The sequence below is a fragment of the Akebia trifoliata genome, chromosome 11 (genome assembly GCF_017979445.1).
Source record: "Akebia trifoliata isolate Shusen 1 chromosome 11, ASM1797944v1, whole genome shotgun sequence".
Classification (NCBI taxonomy): domain Eukaryota; kingdom Viridiplantae; phylum Streptophyta; class Magnoliopsida; order Ranunculales; family Lardizabalaceae; genus Akebia; species Akebia trifoliata.
In genome coordinates, this window is record NC_141385.1 from 21,992,845 (window position 1) to 22,010,590 (window position 17,746).

General features: G+C 39.7%; 1 protein-coding gene across 1 annotated transcript; it reads left to right on the forward strand.

Moving 5' to 3' along the window:
- The first annotated feature begins 22 nt into the window (after positions 1-22).
- Positions 23-760, forward strand: LOC147391123 (pentatricopeptide repeat-containing protein At3g53700, chloroplastic-like). Its single transcript, XM_086459007.1, has one exon. The coding sequence runs from the start codon at positions 23-25 to the stop codon at positions 758-760; it is 738 nt and encodes a 245-aa protein (XP_086315133.1).
- The last annotated feature ends 16,986 nt before the right edge of the window (positions 761-17,746 follow it).

Genomic DNA, 17,746 nt, shown 5'->3' on the forward strand with positions numbered 1-17,746 from the left:
TGTTTCTATTTTAATTGCTACAATGGCCTTCTCTTCTTCTCTGAAAAGATATCCATGGGTTCTCCCCCTAAAGCCACAACACCCATCTCAGCATCTCTCACATTACCCATCAAGCTTAATTTCCTTGGATTCTCTCCAACATCACAAAGACTTCATTATATCTCCAGACTCCAATTTGAATCCATTTTCTGTCTTATCTTCCTCTCCTATCCATCAAATTCCACAAAATTTCACTTCAAAAGATCTCCTTGGTGTCCTTCGCCATCAGAAAGACCCAGAAAACACTCTTCGGCTTTTCGATTGGGCCTCAAAGCAGCCAAATTTCATACCCACTTCATCCATATACGAAGAGATCCTTCGACAAGTTGGAAAGGTGGGATCTTTCGATAGGATGAAATGTCTCCTGCAGGAGATGAAGCTCTCAGGAGTTGAGATTAACCAAGGTACATTTCTTACCTTCATTGAAAGTTATACAAAATTCAATTTATTTGATGAAGCTGTTGGTGTGCTTAAAGTGATGGAAGAAGAGTTCGGGTTACAACCAGGCACATTTATGTTTAATTTCTTGTTGAATATTGTTGTCGAGGGAAACAAATTAAAACTTGTTGAGTCTGTGAACTCTACCATGAATAATAGAGGTGTTAGACCTGATGTTTCGATTTTCAATATTTTGATCAAGGCTTTGTGTAGGGCTCATCAGATTAGGCCTGCCTTTTTGATGATGGAAGAGATGTCAGACCTATGGTTTGGTCCACGATGAGAGAACTTTTACTACCCTTATGCAATGATTTATCGAAGAAGGAAATATGGATGGAGCATTGAGAATGGAGATGTATGCACGTGAGTTGCAAGCAATCAAAAGAAAGTTTCTGTTTTTGTTTGAATAAAAAAATGGTTGCTGCCAACAATATAAAAGAGAGTGATTGCATGCGTTGTGAGCCATGAATTACAAGTTGTGAGTCATGCATGGTTACTGCCAGCAACATTTAAAAACAAAAAAAATAAAAAATAAAAGAGTTGTGTTTGTTGGCAACATTTTGGATGTGTTGGCAGCAACATAAAAGAAGTTTTAAAAAAATTGTTGTATGCTAGGTGTGTTGGCAGCAACATTATAAAAGGAAAAACCAAAAAGTGAATTAAGTTTGTTTAAACCCCTTTGACCTCCCAACGTGGTAGCAACACATTTCTTTTTTAAAATCTGTTATTTAAAAAAAAAAAAATTTACCTGGTAAATTTATTTCGTTTGGATTTTAAAAAAAAAATGTATCAAATAGTTTTAAAAAAAAATAAAATTTGCTCATCTCATTAATCATTGTTTTATTTTCAAATCCCTTGAAATTTCTGATTATTTCGGGTTGTCAAAAGTGACCCCCGATTGGACCATTTAAATTTTTTTTTTTTTGGAAAAATCTCCTTAGTTAAACTCGTAGTATACCATGTGATATTCGATTTTTTCTTGGTGGTCATTTTGCCGTGATATGTGGGTAATTACAATTTAACTAAGCTATTGATTGATCTTGATTGGTATATATCTTGATTATTGACCTTGGACCATGTTTTGATGCCCAAGGTATATCCATCCTTCTTTAATACTTTGATCACATGCTATTGATTGATAATCAATTCATTTATTGATTTGATAGTATATTTTGCCGTGATATCTCATACACATGCCATGATCCTAATTTTGATGTACATACCCTGATTTTGATTTCGATGCTATGGTTTATATGTTAATAGTATGATCTGGCTTATGACCCAGTGTTTGGAAAAGGCCCCGGGCACACCCCACCTTGCTTTGCACACACCACATACACGTTTACTGTTTTATCCACTTACACGTCCCATATAGCCAACGTGGCACTAGTGCGTGGCCCGATCTCTTTGGAGATGCGACGTCATTCATGAAAACCACAACTCCAATCACGTACCTTAGGGTATATCAAACTGGGGCATCAATACCGTCTGATCAGGTGATTCTGAGAGGTATATTGATGTACCCAAGCTGGAGCGACCTGAGCCTTTGACTTATTGTGAGCCACACAGTCACATGTCCCGATTGCCAACGTAGTACTAGTACGTGGTCGGTCCCCTCGTGGGATGCCAAACCATTTATGAAAGCTACAACTCTTGACTCGTACCCGTAGTTATAAAAGATAATCTAAGTATATCAATTGCACTTCTTGGTCAAAACCGGTGTCTAAGCAAGATCTTGTCCCACTGTACCCTACTGTACGAGGGGGATAGACTATGTCTATTCTAGACGAGAGGTATTTAAGTGGGCCCTTGCTCAGCATTGTGCGCCACCTCTCAACTGGAGATCAAACTGGCTGTTTTTGGCTTCAGAGAAGTGAGTTGAGGTTTTAGATTATCACCTATACGGTATATCAAACCAAGTCACCATGTATCAAAAGGTATATAGGTGTGCTTGGGCAAAGGTGGCCAGATAAAAATGCATTGCACGTAGTAAGCCTAGAGTCTAGAAACCTTCCCAGTAGGTCACGACTCGAACTTGTCGTGGGTATTCCCGGGTTGTTTATTGAATGGAACCTTTGGAATGATGTGAATGATGAGATCAGAGTGTATGATTGTCCCCAAGGATTAAAAATATTTTTCTGGAAATTAAAATGGGTGCACCGACCCAATAAAGAATCCATTCTTTTTACAATAATGACCCAGTCCATCTCGATCCAACAATCATGATGGACCGAGCCATTTAAATCAAAATGGAAATCGAATTATCAAAGAAAAAAGGAAAATATTTTCCAGAAAAGAGTGTTTTCCAAAAAGAAGTGTTCTTTAAAAAAAATGTTGTCCAAAAAAAGTGTTGTTCTCTAGAAAAAATGTTTTCTAAGAAAAAGTGTTTTCCAAAAAATGTTTTTCATAAGAACAAGATTTTTCAAGAGAAAATGCTTTCCAAATAAAAAAACTAGTTTTCAGAGAAAAAATGTTTTCCAGAAGAAAATGTTTTCCAAAAGAAAAGAAAATGAAGGAAAAATGATTTACAAAAGATCTATTTTTGCATGGAAAATTTTTGAAAAATGTTTTTTTACCAAAATTTATTTTTTGCATGGACCTTGTAAAATTATCAAAATATGTTTTTCTAAAAAGAAAATGATTACAAAAAATAATCAGAATTGTGAAAATTGTTATTCAATAAAAACATTATTTTCAAGAGTACAATAAAATTATTTTCCTTCTGAATAATCATTGAATGGATGAATTGTTTAATGGATTGGTGCACAAAATTCAATAAAATCTCAGGGTTCATTTAAAATGTTATCAAGGGGGTGACATTGAAATTGGTTAAATTCACCTTCAAAGAGGTTTAAGGGTTATCATTGTGTCTAAGCTCAATCGTCTATCGTCTAGCTAGGGTTGTAAATCCGGTCAGTTAGAGTAAACGTCAATATCAAATCAACAGTCAGAAATGACCTCAAAATTTCTCAACATCGTCCAGTTGTTCTTTGAAGATCATAGTGTTTCAATCCTACCGGTTATAAGCAATATCTCAGTCCTCAGTCCTAATCAAACTCGTGTGGGTACTTGTTTTAAGTTTTCATGATTCATTTGGGTTAGCTCGAGTCCTTTTTTCCAGCAAGGTCATGTCTTCCTTAGATTGAGTCTACTATTTCCTATTGAGTCAAGTTAGTTCATCGAATCTATAGAGGTGTCTGTTGCCCCATCTGAAATTGATCGGATAAAGGAAATTTTTGAATACCTCGAGCGCATTAACGAATTAACTAATAATTTGATAGATTTCGTTTCTGAACAAGAAGATAAGAGTCGGGCCCAACCTTTAATCGAGAAAGGAAAGGTCTTTGACCTCGAAACAAAAAATAATTCATAAAGAGATTCAAATAGAAACCATCTTATCCCTAAAGGAACACGAGGGGATAATGAATTTACTCAGAAATTTCAAAAGACTTGTTCGTGTGATCATATGAGGGTATGTTAGGTACAAGATTGGGTGTTGTTCAACACGGAATAGATACTCGTCTATATCGATGGAATCAAAGAAGATGTTATAAAATGTATCAGCACTATCCTTACTACATCTTGAGTTTCAAATCACATATTATCAGTCGATATGGGGGTACCTTTTGAACTGATATTTGATAATGGGTCGTACTTTAAAACATAAATCATTACTCTATGTTTAAAGTTGAAGATCCGGAAGCACAAATCATCCCCCTACCATCCTCAGATCAATGGAACGGTTGAAGCAGTTAATAAGAGTCTCAAGACTTTCATCAGGAAAATGTGTCAATCACATCGAGATTGTTCAGAAAAATTATCATTCACGCTATGGACATATCGAACTACAATTCGATCCTTTACTGGAGCTACTCCCTACTCCTTAGTGTATGGCATGGAAGCAGTCTTGCCAATTGAAATAGAAATTTCGTCTCTCAGGGTTTTGTTGGAAAATCATTTGTTAGAAACAGATTGGGTCCGTCAGCAGTATGAAGAATTAAAATTGATCGAAGAAAACGAGTTAAAGCCCTGTACCATGTGCAAGCTTATCTAAGAAGAGTCACCCGTGCATTTGACAAAAAGGTCAAAGCTCATCATTTACAAGTCAAGGATTTAACTATCAGACTTCAAAGAAAATTGAACACTCCTTCTCGACTATAGGAGAAAGTCTAAACCCAATTGGAGAAATTCATTCATTAAGGAAATACTATCTGGAAAAGTCGTCAGACTTCAAGATCATGATGGAAGTGAACTACCAGAGTCAACTAACCTTGACCGGATCAAATGATACTACATTTAAGGAGGCCATCTTTGGTCGAATCAATTTTCCTGCTACCCAGTTCATTATCTCCTTTCTCAGCCCTTTGCAGCCTTTTCAAAAAAAAAATGATGCCTTTTTCTTTCTCAGCCCGATCACCTAACCTAGGGGAGGGAAAATCCGAACTACGTTTTGGTCTGATCCCAAAATTCTGGGGTACGTAGGCAACCTGAGAAATTACTTCAGGCCCGACAACATCAAAATAATAAAAAATAAAAATAGATTCCCCAACAAAGAAAACATCTAAAAATAAAAAATTCAAAAGAAAAAATTGTCAAGGAAAAAGAAAATAATTTAAAAGAAAATGCCACACAAGGGGCATTTGGGTTTTTGAGCCTCAAAATTCTTTTCTTTTTATACCCAGTCCTAAGCTTACCCATGAAAGTCCTCCTAAGTACCGTGCGAAAAGTTAAGGAAGATAGCAAAGCATGATCAGACAGCAACTCCAAAAGTTCAGACAGGAAGAAAAAAAAAGAGTCTGCTAGGTTGAAAACCCAAAAGGGCAACTTAGGCAAAAATTAAGGCAAGCTCGCAAGGTAAAAAATCTGAAAGGATGACCTTGGTAACAATCAAAGCAAGGAAAAAAGAAAAAATTGTAAGCTCGCTAGATCGAAAACCTAAAAAGGCGATCTAGGCAAAAACTAGAGCATGTTCGCTAGATTGAAAACCTGAATAGGCAATCTAGGCAAAACTTAGAGCTATCAAAAAATAAAAGAAAATCTCCGTTGAGTTGAGAAGCTGAAAAGGTAGTCCGAGCCAAAACATCAGAAGTTCGAATGATCAAGTTTCAATACCCAGTTTGAACCAAATATAGACTCAGTGGATACAAGTATCTCGTCTATGATTGATCTGAAGAGTTTCATGTCCCTAAGCGAACCGACGGGGAGAAAGAACAAATTCTATGATGAATTTCAGAAAGAAATATTTTGTTCCAATTTCTTTGAGCCTGACTCAAAATCTTCAATATAAAAAGTTAAAATTAAAAGTTAAACCTTTATTGCGTTTGCGGTAATCAAGGATTTCAAACTTTCATAACAAGGGCACTTCTTTTTTCTAAAGAGTACAGTTTCCCCCCTTACACTAAGGGCATGTATTTTCAAATTATGTTCAATTATCCCCAGTGTAATGTTCCTTGTCAAACTAGGGGCATTTTTGTTCTGATGCCTGGTCAATTTCAACCCCAAAGGATAAGGTTAACTTTGAATTAAAGGTTACCCTCTTGATAGCAATTTTGAAAACTCCTCAGATTCAAAGAGAGTTAAAATGTTTACCGGACCTTCGTAAAATCCAACTTTTTATTAAAAAAAAATTCAAATGCGAGGTTAATCCCCCGTTTGTTCCCTCAAAGCTTAGTTCATTATTCTTGCACCCTGGGCAGGTAGAATAGAACTTCCTAAAAAAGAAAGAAATTAGTTCATAACTCTTTTACTCCGAGTAGGTAGAGTAGAACTTTCCTAAAAAATTAGTTTATTACTCTTTCACTCCGAGTAGGTAGAGTAGGACTTCCAAAAAAAAAAAATTTAGTTCATTACTCTTTCACCCTGGGCAGGTAGAGTAGGACTCCCAAAAAAATTAGTTCATTACTCTTTCACTCCGAGTAGGTAGAGTAGAACTTGCAAAAAAAAATTAGTTCATTACTCCTTCACTCTGGGCAGGTAGAGTAGGACTCCCAAAAAAATTAGTTCATTACTCTTTCACTCCGAGTAGGTAGAGTAGAACTTTCCAAAAAAATTAGTTCATTACTCTTTCACTCCGAGTAGATAGAGTAGAACTTTCCAAAAAAATTAGTTCATTACTCTTTCACTCCGAGTAGGTAGAGTAGAACTTCCAAAAAAAAAAATTTAGTTCATTACTCTTTCACCCTGGGCAGGTAGAGTAGGACTCCCAAAAAAATTAGTTCATTACTCTTTCACTCCGAGTAGGTAGAGTAGAACTTCCCAAAAAAAAATTAGTTCATTACTCTTTCACCCTGGGCAGGTAGAGTAGGACTCCTAAAAAATTAGTTCATTACTCTTTCACTCCGAGTAGGTAGAGTAGAACTTCCCAAAAAAATTAGTTCATTACTCTTTCACCCTGGGCAGGTAGAGTAGGACTTCTAAAAAGCTTAGTTCATTACTCTTTCACTCTGAGTAGGTAGAGTAGAACTTCCAAAAAAAAAAAAAACAAAAATAGTTCATTACTCTTTCACTCCGGGTAGGTAGAGTAGAACTTCCCAAAAAAAAATTTCATTACTCTTTCACTCCGAGTAGGTAGAGTAGAACTTTCAAAAAAAAAAAAATTAGTTCATTACTCTTTCACCCTGGGCAGGTAGAGTAGGACTCCTAAAAAATTAGTTCATTACTCTTTCACTCCGAGTAGGTAGAGTAGAACTTCCCAAAAAAATTAGTTCATTACTCTTTCACCCTGGGCAGGTAGAGTAGGACTTCTAAAAAGCTTAGTTCATTACTCTTTCACTCCGAGTAGGTAGAGTAGAACTTCCAAAAAAAAAAAAAATAGTTCATTACTCTTTCACTCCGGGTAAGTAGAGTAGAACTTCCCAAAAAAAATTTAGTGCATTACTCTTTCACTCTGAGTAGGTAGAATAAGACTCTCAAAAATATATAAATTCATTACTCTTTCACCTAGAGTAGGTAGAGTAGGACATTTAACTTTCTCCCAACTTTTGCTCAGATTTGTCTCAAATATCATTCAAATTTTCTCGAGTTTTGTTTTACTCAGATTTTACTCAATTTCACACAGTGCACACACTTGCACATTTGTTCTTTTAGTCAGGGAGAATTCTTTAAAATTCAAGGATCTGACACTGTCAGTGAGAGTTTGTACTCAAGGACCTGACAATTTTTTGATTCGGGGAGAGCTTTACCCTCAAGGATCCGAACACCTTGACGAATTGCTAAATCAGGCTGTAAAATGAACTGTCACTAGCTTTGGCATTCGGATATCGCACTATCTACCAAAATAGATTTGCTATCTAGTTTGCTTCAACCCTCTGCAAAGAGGGGCATCTGTAGACACCCCATTTTTGCATCCGCCTGATTAATCAACTCGTCAACCCGATCGCAATGATTCACAATGATGGATGTGTATTCCATTGCTTTATTTTGTTACCAGATGTGTTTCAGAAATCCAGATGAGGTATCTCGAATTGACAAAACCTTAGAAACCACGCTACATTAGGAAAATACGACTCCAGAAACATAGAAATCATTATCTTGCAGACCAAAAAAAAACTTCATGATAAAAATCACTAAAACTTGACCAAATTATCAAAATACCCCTAACCTCAAAAAAACTCTAGAGCCTACATTACGTTTAGGAAAACTCTCTGAAATACATAAAATAACAAATCAAAATAAAATAAATCATTTCACCAATTTTAATAGAATTCGACAAAATTACGAAAATGCCCCTCATAAAGTTCACATCCATTTCACACAAAAAATTTCATAAATGACACAAACCAATAGTTCCATTGAATTCCTTATGAAAAATCGATTCTAAAAGATCCTAAAACATTAAAAACCGACTTAAAACGTGAAAAGTCCTCTCCGAGGGCAAAACGGTAATTTCACAATTTTCATAATTAAAATTTTCGAAATTAATAAATAAAATATTAAATAATTAAAGTGAAACATTAATGAAATTAATTTAAAATTTTGAACTAAAAAAATCGATCAATCGGACTCTCATGAAAAATTGTTGAGGGTTTGTGAGATATTTCTTTAAGGACCCCTTCATTTGGGGGTCCAAAGAATTAAAGATATAATAGAGGGGGGTGCTCCAAAAATTTAAAGTCAATCAATCAAGACTAAAGTCAAGATATTAAAGTCAATTAAATAAGACTAAAGTCAAAATTAAAGTCAATTAAGTAAGACTAAAGTCAAGTATTAAAGTCAATCTCATAAGACTAAAGTCAAAACCCCAAATTAAAACCCTAATCTAAATTAATCAAGTCAATCTCATAAGACTAAAGTCAAAACCCTAAATCAAAACCCTAATCTAAACTAATCAAGTCAATCTCATAAGACTAAAGTCAAAACCCTAAGTCAAAGCCCTAAAGACTAAGTCCATCTCATGAGACCAAAGTCAAAATCCTAATTTAAACTCTAAAAGAAACCCTAATCAAACCCTAATGCTTCCAAAAACTTTATAAATAGGAGCCTCCACACCCTATTTTCGTATCAAAGAAAAAACCCTGGGAAAAGTGGGTGAAGAAGCCTCCACAACCTCTTCAAAACCCTAATTTTGGAGCTTCAACTCCTTACCTAACACTCCTGCTTCAATTTTAGCCTAAAAAAACCCAAAAACCTCTCAAAAACATCCCAAAAATCCACAACAAATTCGAAGAACCTAGATCCAAGAAGGAGATACCTTACCTAGGAGATCAGAAATCAGATTCGGAGATAGAACGAAGTAAAGAATACAGTACAAGGAGCCGTTTTCACCAAATCTGAGGGAATAACACTTTTGCAGATCGAAAGTAAGTTTTTTTTTCATTATTTTTTAATCTAGGTTTGTCATTAGCGATGTAGATTTATTTGGGATAAGTAGAGACCGGCAATGGCTGGGCGGGGTTGGTGCCTAACACCTTCCAACCCTGTAACATGATCCCCGGATTCAGATGTTTTGTAGTAGATTAGTTCATTATCCGTTTTAGAGTCAGTTTGGTTCCTAGACCATAATAACTAGGTGGCGACTCCCAAACCTCAAGTGTCAAAAGCGGATCCGGGCACTCCGCGGATCGAGGGAGCTTTCAATGTCCCGTAGTGCACTGGGTATTCGGGGAATTCTGGAGGCCCTTGCTGGTATCGTCCCAATCCTAGTCCCGGAAGGTAGCCCTTTGCCTTTTTTGACTTTAGGATTTTTGGGTTGCCCTTTCCCCTTACCCATATGAGTAGGACGGGAGCAACTCTTTCCTCGGAGGGCTGAATTCCACCATGTTCACTTCCTGCCCTTTCTAATAAAGAATTCCGGCTCCGTCGGATCTCCAATCTGATCTTTTGATGGAGTGTGTATAGTAAGGCGTTTGGTTCAGCGACGCCGCTCCAATTGTATTCACCTCTGCTTTAGCCTGAGAGGTCCCGGCAGACTTTTTCTGCTTATTTTATTATTCGAGGACCCGTTGCAAAGCAACGGCGTAGAGAGGGGGAGAAAACGCCCAGCTGCCAATGCATCTTCATCTAACAGCCAGCACAAACTAAAGAATGAAAAGTTGGGTGATGAGTAAGTGTCAACCTATTGGTATACTCAGGGTTCAGGCTCTTCAAGACCATAGCAATTTGATCTTCCTCCGAGGGTCTCTTTTGAACCTGAGCAGCTTGGGTCCTTCCCCTCTATAGTAAGCTATGTGATGAAGTCGGTGAAAGACTCAGTGGGTCCTTGCTTAACGAGTTCTAGCTTACGCCTTGATAACTGAGTATCTGTATTGTATGCATAGTGCGTCACAAAGGCGTTAGCCAGATCTGGCCATGTGCGAATGGTATTTGGGTCAGTGTTCATCAACCAAGTCAGCGCGGGTCCGGTCAAACTGCGCTGGAATAGTTGGACAAGTAGCTCATTGTCGATTCCCATGGGCTGTAGAGTTCCGACATACATCCTGCCTTTTTAATTTAAGCTCCGAGGTAAGCCTCTTTTTATCCTATTTCGTTATGCATTCGGTTCCGTTATACTTATCTATCTCTGGCCACTTAAAACCGTACGGAAGCCTGACTTTGGGGTATAGGGAGAGATTATCAAGATCTGCAACATCATACTTGTCCCCACTCAATTTATTAACTGCCCGTTCAAGGCGACTGATCTTCTCCATCAGAGGATCGGACGGCTGTGGTGGGACGTATGGCACTATCTGATTCATGGGAGTGGGAGCCAAGGACACGGCCGGTACTGCAGGAGGCTTTCTTCAGATCTCTTTCTCGTAGTGATCCACAGGTTCAGGAACTGCGGGCTGATTCTGAACTGGAGGGGGTACTGGGTCTACAGGTCTAGCATCTGCTACTCTTGGTTGGCTTTGTGGTTGTGGATCTGTGTCCCCTGAGCCGGGGTGGTAGATGGAGGGTTTGTTCCTTGAGCAGCAGGTGCAGCCAGGGTATTTCCGATGGCTACCTGCGAGGTCAATTGTGCTAGCATCCGGGCAATCTCAGCTAGTTGACGGCTAACTGCCTCGTTAGAAAGAAAAAGATTTGCCGGGGCTGTAGGGTTCAGCTGGTGGTTAGAGCCAGTGGACTCTTCATTGTCCCCATCATAGAGAGGGTTCCTGGTGCCTCGGTGACTGGCGTTGTTGGCCATGATCTCTGGGTCTGATTCACCAAGGCGTTCTAGGTCCTCTATTTTGACTAACCTCCTGGACGGGCCTCTAGTAGTTCGCACCCACCTGCGTTTTCTGACGGCGAACCGAGTCTAAGAAAGATTCCTCTTGTGCCGAACCTATGGTTCAACACTCAAGATTAGGGATAAAAACCTAAAGGCTGACACCGGCTTAATATAATAAGGTTTAGAAAGACCGCAAAGATGTGTGCTTGCTGCTGTATGCTTCCTGATTCACGTCCGATGTTGCACTGCTTTATGCTGAATCAAGCGGTCCCGGAAATGCGTACTGCGTGTAGTGCAATTTACTGGGTTCCTTAGCAGGCTATGCCTAGGTTCAGTACATGCATGAGGCTCAACACGGGTAGGCTTAAGGCTTACCTTAGCAGGCTCTCGCCCTATATACCTCGTAGCCCGAAGACTAGTCGCTGGTACTGGCTAAGGGTGTGGGAGTTCGCATCTATGGTCAATCAATAGGTCCGTTTTGACCTTCTTTTCCGTCCTAAAGTTCCGGGTTGGACCAGATAGTTACCTGGGCTTTGAACGGATATCTCAAAACCTTTTCTTTTGATAAATCAGAACAGATACGGAATGAGTCTAAAAACCTCATCAACTCCTTCTTCTAGTAATGCTGCTTAAACTCGCTCAAAAGGATCTATGTTTACCCAATAGTTGAGGAATTATCGACCAACCCGGGAAGAGCAGGGATAGAAGACTAAGCATTGAATCCAACCTCCTGCCTTGATCGACTGCTCCATTCATCGCCTACCACGGACACCTCGACTCCCCCCATCATAAGTAGGGCCTTTCCCTTTTGATTGGGTGTACCATGAAAGAAAGATTCTTTAATGCCTCTGGGGGCGCCCCATCTTACTAATAATAATGAAGGGCTTTGAACCCGACCTTCCCCTGCCTCTGCAGAACCTATAGGGAAGTCCAGAACAAGCTATCCAAGAATCAATCTTTTGAGAGACGACTGATCTTTTAGAACTATTAAAGCAGGTATCCAAGAAGGTTCCTTCATCCCTTCCTTTTAGTCTTTTGCTTGCCTCTGGAAACCCCAAATGCAAGAGATGGACGGGCATGAGCCTTCTTCATTCACTGATCAACCTGGCCTTTAAATCCTTTGTTTTCAACCTCAGATGGATAATGTGTTTGAACTGCTGCCAAATCAAGATCAGGAGAGAGACCTGAGAAGGATTCTCTTTGCTCTTGCTCGGGCTTCTTACCCAGAAAAAAGAACTCAATCATTATTGCGTAAATAAGTGGTTATCTTCAAGAGAGGAAAGAGAGAATCGAAAAACCACCGCCCCGCGCTGATTTATTGGCAGAAAATCAAATATCAGAAGATTTTTGAGTATCTGAAGAACTGCCAGATGAGGAAGTATTCGTAGCAGAAGCCTCTTACTGGGTGATGTTTTTTGATGGGTCTCCAAGAAAAAGAGAAGATAGAGCTGATAAGAGAAAGGTGAAAAGGAAATCTGCCTGAGTATTCTGAAAAAACTGGTACTGGTGTTGGTATTGTTTTCATGTCTCCAGAAGGGGAAGTAGTTTCATTCTCGTTTAAGTTGGTATTCGATTGCACGAACAATGTGGCCGAGTATTCGGTCTCGAACTCGCAATATTGGCAGGGATACGAAAGCTCCCCATGTTGTAAGTGGTTGGGGGATTCACTTCTAGTGGTGTCTTAGATTGAAGAAAGTTTCAAAGTTAAAGAGAATCGTCTGAAAGCCTATTGGTTGAAGGCAATAAGATTGATGGGAATGTTTGAAGAAGTACGAATTGACCATGTCTCTCGGTCTAATAAAATCCATGCTAACTCTTTGGCTACGATTGCTTTTAAGATCAAAATGAATGACACAAAAATGGAAAAATGATATAAAGGTGGTCAAGAAAACTATGCCTACTTCCTTCCTTGATGTTAATTTGATAGAGATAGTAGAAGAGAACGTAAACTCAACCGAGGGGTCGAAGTGGTTTGAACCATTGTTGGACTACTTAGCAAAAGGGGTATTGCCACAAGACAAGAATGAACCAAGAAATATCATAAGACAAGCTCATAGGTATGCAATCTTGGCAAACAGACTATATCGAAAAAGTTTTTTGGTAACGAGATGTGTTACGAAAAGACAAAGGGAGAAGATTATGAGAAAGGTGCGTGGAGGGGATTGCGGGGAAGATCAGAGTCAAAGAAAACTTCAAGGGAAAAGAATTCATCTCGGATACTACTGGCCAAGACTGAGCAAAGACTGCATCAATTATGTCAAAAGGTGTCGGGTGTGCCAGTTGCATTCGAATCTAGATCGACTCCCAAAAGATCCACCCTATGAAATCCTATTGACCCTTTCCAGCCTTACTCAAATAGGGGGTGGGGCGCAGTTCTTAAACAGAAGAATGGCGAGAAAGAGGAAGTGATTCAAATTCAAGAAAAAAGAGTAGAATTGGAAGTCAAGTAAGAAAGAAGGAGGCTAGTCCCCGAAAATGCTCCGCGCGTAGGTTCGTTTGTCGTTGGGGCTAACTTTCTTCCTTGCTCGTTCCTAGGTTATCAGTAACGTGGCCAGTAAGTCAGCGGGCATTGAGGCAGGCAGTCAGTACATACAGTACAAGTCGAAGAGCATTTTTCCTTTCGTTGCTAGTGGTAGGTCGAAAAGAACTACTCGTCAGTTCCGTAAGTTAGGTCAGTCAGTTAAGTTTCGGTGGTCAAATCAACTTCTTTCTTTCGGGTTAGGCTACGGGCGGCGTACAGGTCAGCACTGGTACTCGAGTGCAAGTGACTTTTCGGAAAGTGACTTCTAGGCTCAGCTCAGTTTACTTTGTTGACTTTTAGTTCCTCTCGGTAAGCGGATCATATATTCCTTCTGTTCGTTAAGTATGCTTGTCAGGTAGGCGCTTGGGGATAGAGAGACTGGAGAGCGCAGCGACACAACGAGAAAGGGATCGTGACTTTGACTTTGATAAATTCCTTCTTGCGGTTACGGGATGGTGACTTTGACAAAATCTTTCTGGTGCTGGTACGGTACGGATCGTTTCGCTCGGGTTTTTTTCCCTTCGCTCACTTCCTTTCAGACAAGACCAAGTCCCTCTTCATTAAACCCTAACTCGAGGAACTTAAAAAGAGCAGCAACCTCCTAATTCAGTCAGCTTGTGTCATCGTAGAATAAGTGAAACCCGTAGAGGCGTTAACTCCTCGAGAAATCCGGCACTCTCCTTTTTTTAGCCGAACTTCTTTAGTTTAGTAAGAAGGAAATATAAAGAAGTCTCGCCCCTCCTTTTTCCATTACTCACACCACACTTTATGTTGTTTCATTTATTTAGTTACCAGGGGAAGAAGAAAATAAAGTTTTGAACAAGGACATGATGTTGGCGAAAAATCATGGCAACAGCAATAGTGTGATCATCGCAAAATCCAATCTTCGAACGCATGTAATGGTGGAGGCAGGAGATAAATGCGCTTTGGAAAGCGAACGCTCAAACGCGCACTTATTCGATATCCGTTTCGGAGATCCGCGAAATGAAACAAACCTTGATGGAATCTAAGTATCAATTCTCTCCGATGTATAGAGAAAGATTTCCTAAACCGCACAAACCTGGGAAGTTGAGACCAATTACGATACCCTATCCAAAAGACCGAATCGTCATGGATGCTATCTCCCAAGTTCTAAACAAGATGTTTGCTAACATCTTTTTATAATGTTCCCATGGTTTTCGGAGAGGAATTGGCACTCACAGCTGCTTTTTTGCCTACTGATATCTAGTGTAGTACCGAACTTGAGTTTCATGTAGTGTAGTCAGTGTAGTCAGGGTCGATGTAATTGAGCTAGTGCATATTGATGTTTTAATCAGTTAAATTGAGTGTGAATGAGTCTCTTGACAGACCCTTTATCCCTTTGAGATAGTAAGCGAGTGCATACGATAGTTTGAAGATCGGACGGAAAAATATGAAATGCTAATTTTCGGCCCGCTCGAGATGAATCTCAAACCTAGACCAAGGTCTTTTTAGAAGTACGTGACTACTCTCAACCGATGGTAGTTCTGATTAAGCCCACTATTGTTCCACTTAGCCCTAGACGTTACGATAAAAAATAATGATAAAGAATAGCAATTACGTGATGCCAACATTACGATATCCTACGGTCTTTAACTACGACTCTTATGTCATGTTATTACTCTTCAGATGGATCGTCTTCATATTCTGAACCTTCTTTTCAATAACCAGTTTGATAAGAATAATGAGTCAGAAAATATTGTAAGTAATGACTAAGAATCGAACATAGCCACGGATATGTAATATGGAGTCAATCGGTGTGAAATATCAAAGAGTAATATGTACCCATAAATTAAATACTATAACTCTCCTTTCTTCTTCGTCCTCCCTCTTTCGTTGTGTTTCGTCTTCCTCTGTAAATATTTAGATATCATGGAAAAACAAAGATTCTTTGTTTTTCTTTAGAATCAAGATTATATATATGTCCAATCTCTAGTGGTGGTGGGACCAACCAAGATGTATGTCGTCCGACCCGACCTCAGACTCTTTCTTCCCGACCTATTTGACTCTCTGGCCGCAGTTATTTAGGTGGTATTCCGAGATTGAAGAGATCGAATTCCTCCCGGGAACACACGAAACAAAGATATGAACTGGGTAAATGGAAATGGAAAAGATATGTTTCCAATTCATCAAAATCAGAAGCTTTTTCTACATCCATATGATCTACTAAAGTAGATCGGTATTGCCCATATAATTCAAGCAGATCTTGGTCCATGGAGTCCCAAGAAGGTAGGAACTCCAACCTGTCCGATGCTTCTTCGGCCAAATACAATATACAAGTGGGACCTGCACTATGAGCAAGCTGTGCGAAAAACCGCTTATTTTTTCCGGTTCCGCAACAACTTGGGCGAAATGGGGTTCTACCGGGAAACCATGGATTTTTTAGTTTTCGCCATTGGTTACTGGTCGAGCCACTGGAATGGAATGAGATAATAATCTCTGGAGATCTTTCCTCTCCACTTACTCGTAACAGGCTTTCCCTCTGTAGAAGACTTCTTCCGAATGGCATAATTGTCCGATTGATTCCTCGATCTTCAAAGAAGACTGACTCCTCCTACTCCTCCTTCTCCTTTAGGATAGGATCGTCGTTGGTCCTTCTTTCACTAATGATTTAACGATCTCACCATTTTATAGTAGTTCGCGCGAACGCGCGAGGGACTATCCATTTTCTAGTAATTGTCCGAATGATTCCTTGGTCTTCAAAGCGTATGGCGCTGAAGTGAAGAAAGCTCAATAAACACACACGAACACGATGCAGGGCATAGCATAAATGAGACCGCTGATCAAAAAAAAAAAAGATATGCTGGACCTTTCTCGATGCTTTTGGGTGACTCACCAACCGACCCAGCAGTGATCGATGACAGAATGGTACGAACAAATCAAAGTCATTGGATTTGGTAGTTCTCCATTGACTTCTCTCTTTATCCACCAAAGGCCTTTGCATATGTTCCTAAATGGGTGTGCACCTCCAGATGGATGGGCAGGGGCCGGCCTCCCACTCTTGCAGCATTTATTAGCTTAGCTGGGTTGGGTGGATCGTGCAATAAGCCTCTCTCGACCCTCCGTTTCTCATACGTATTTATGAAAGCCTCTCGCCTTTCGAGATCCGGTCCATCATCAACTCAGTCAGATATTTCTGTTTGCCCACTTTGATTAGGCTTCCTTTAATTTAACGGATTTTATCAACATTTTGTGCTTGCAGCCCTATTGAATTTGACCTTTTCTCAATGGGTTGGGTAACGTAGTAAAGGTAGAGGCGCAACTAGAAGAGTTGGCCCTATATTTCTATTTCTTTCTCAATTAGATTTCAGTCTCCGAAGTCCTTCTTGATCGATGGTCCCCATTAGCATTAGTGCCAATGAAATTAGCAGCCGCTTTTTTGGAAGGCGAGGTACTCATGTGTGATCGCGGATTCCACGGTAGCAGTAGTTCTAGCTCTACATTAGGAGCACGGGGGCTCTATCTATCTAAAGGAGGTACGGACCCCTCCCATAGTACGGTACGATGCAGCTGAAAAACGTAAGCGCCAGCGGCTAGCGCGCAACGGCTTTCTCTGATAGGCTCGCTTCGCTCTTGTTGCGGAGCTCGCTGCTTTTCGCCGTAGCTTGCTGCTTTCTGTTCAAGCTCCGCTCGCTGCCTACTCCACGAGTCACCACAGCTTCGCCTACGCCACTTGTATCTTGTATATAGACAACAATAGTGCCCAAGATCTTCCCTTCGCGTAGCTCATTGAACCTTCCAACTTCACTCCGTGGCCTGTGCTAAAGAAACGTGTCTCAATTACATCTCAATTACATCGACCCTCATATTACATTGACCCTCACCCTACTTGCTTTCCTTATCTCTTAACTAGCTCCTGGCCCTTGCCTTCCACTGCTTACCGACTGACATGACCAACCGACCATACCATACTACTCACAACTGATAACCGAAACACCCAATCCACTAATGCAACAACCAATACAACCAGCCCAACAGACAAGACTACTATCTTCTCTCACCCAACTAACTTCTCGCTTCTCACTTCTTCAAAAATGTCATCTATTAATGCTTCAGGAATCGCCCGCAAAAAGGGAATATTTCCATCTATTTTGTATCATTTT

Excerpts from the sequence above, each read along its gene's own strand:
- LOC147391123 (XM_086459007.1), top strand. The coding sequence starts at position 23 with ATGGCCTTCTCTTCTTCTCTGAAAAGATATCCATGGGTTCTCCCCCTA.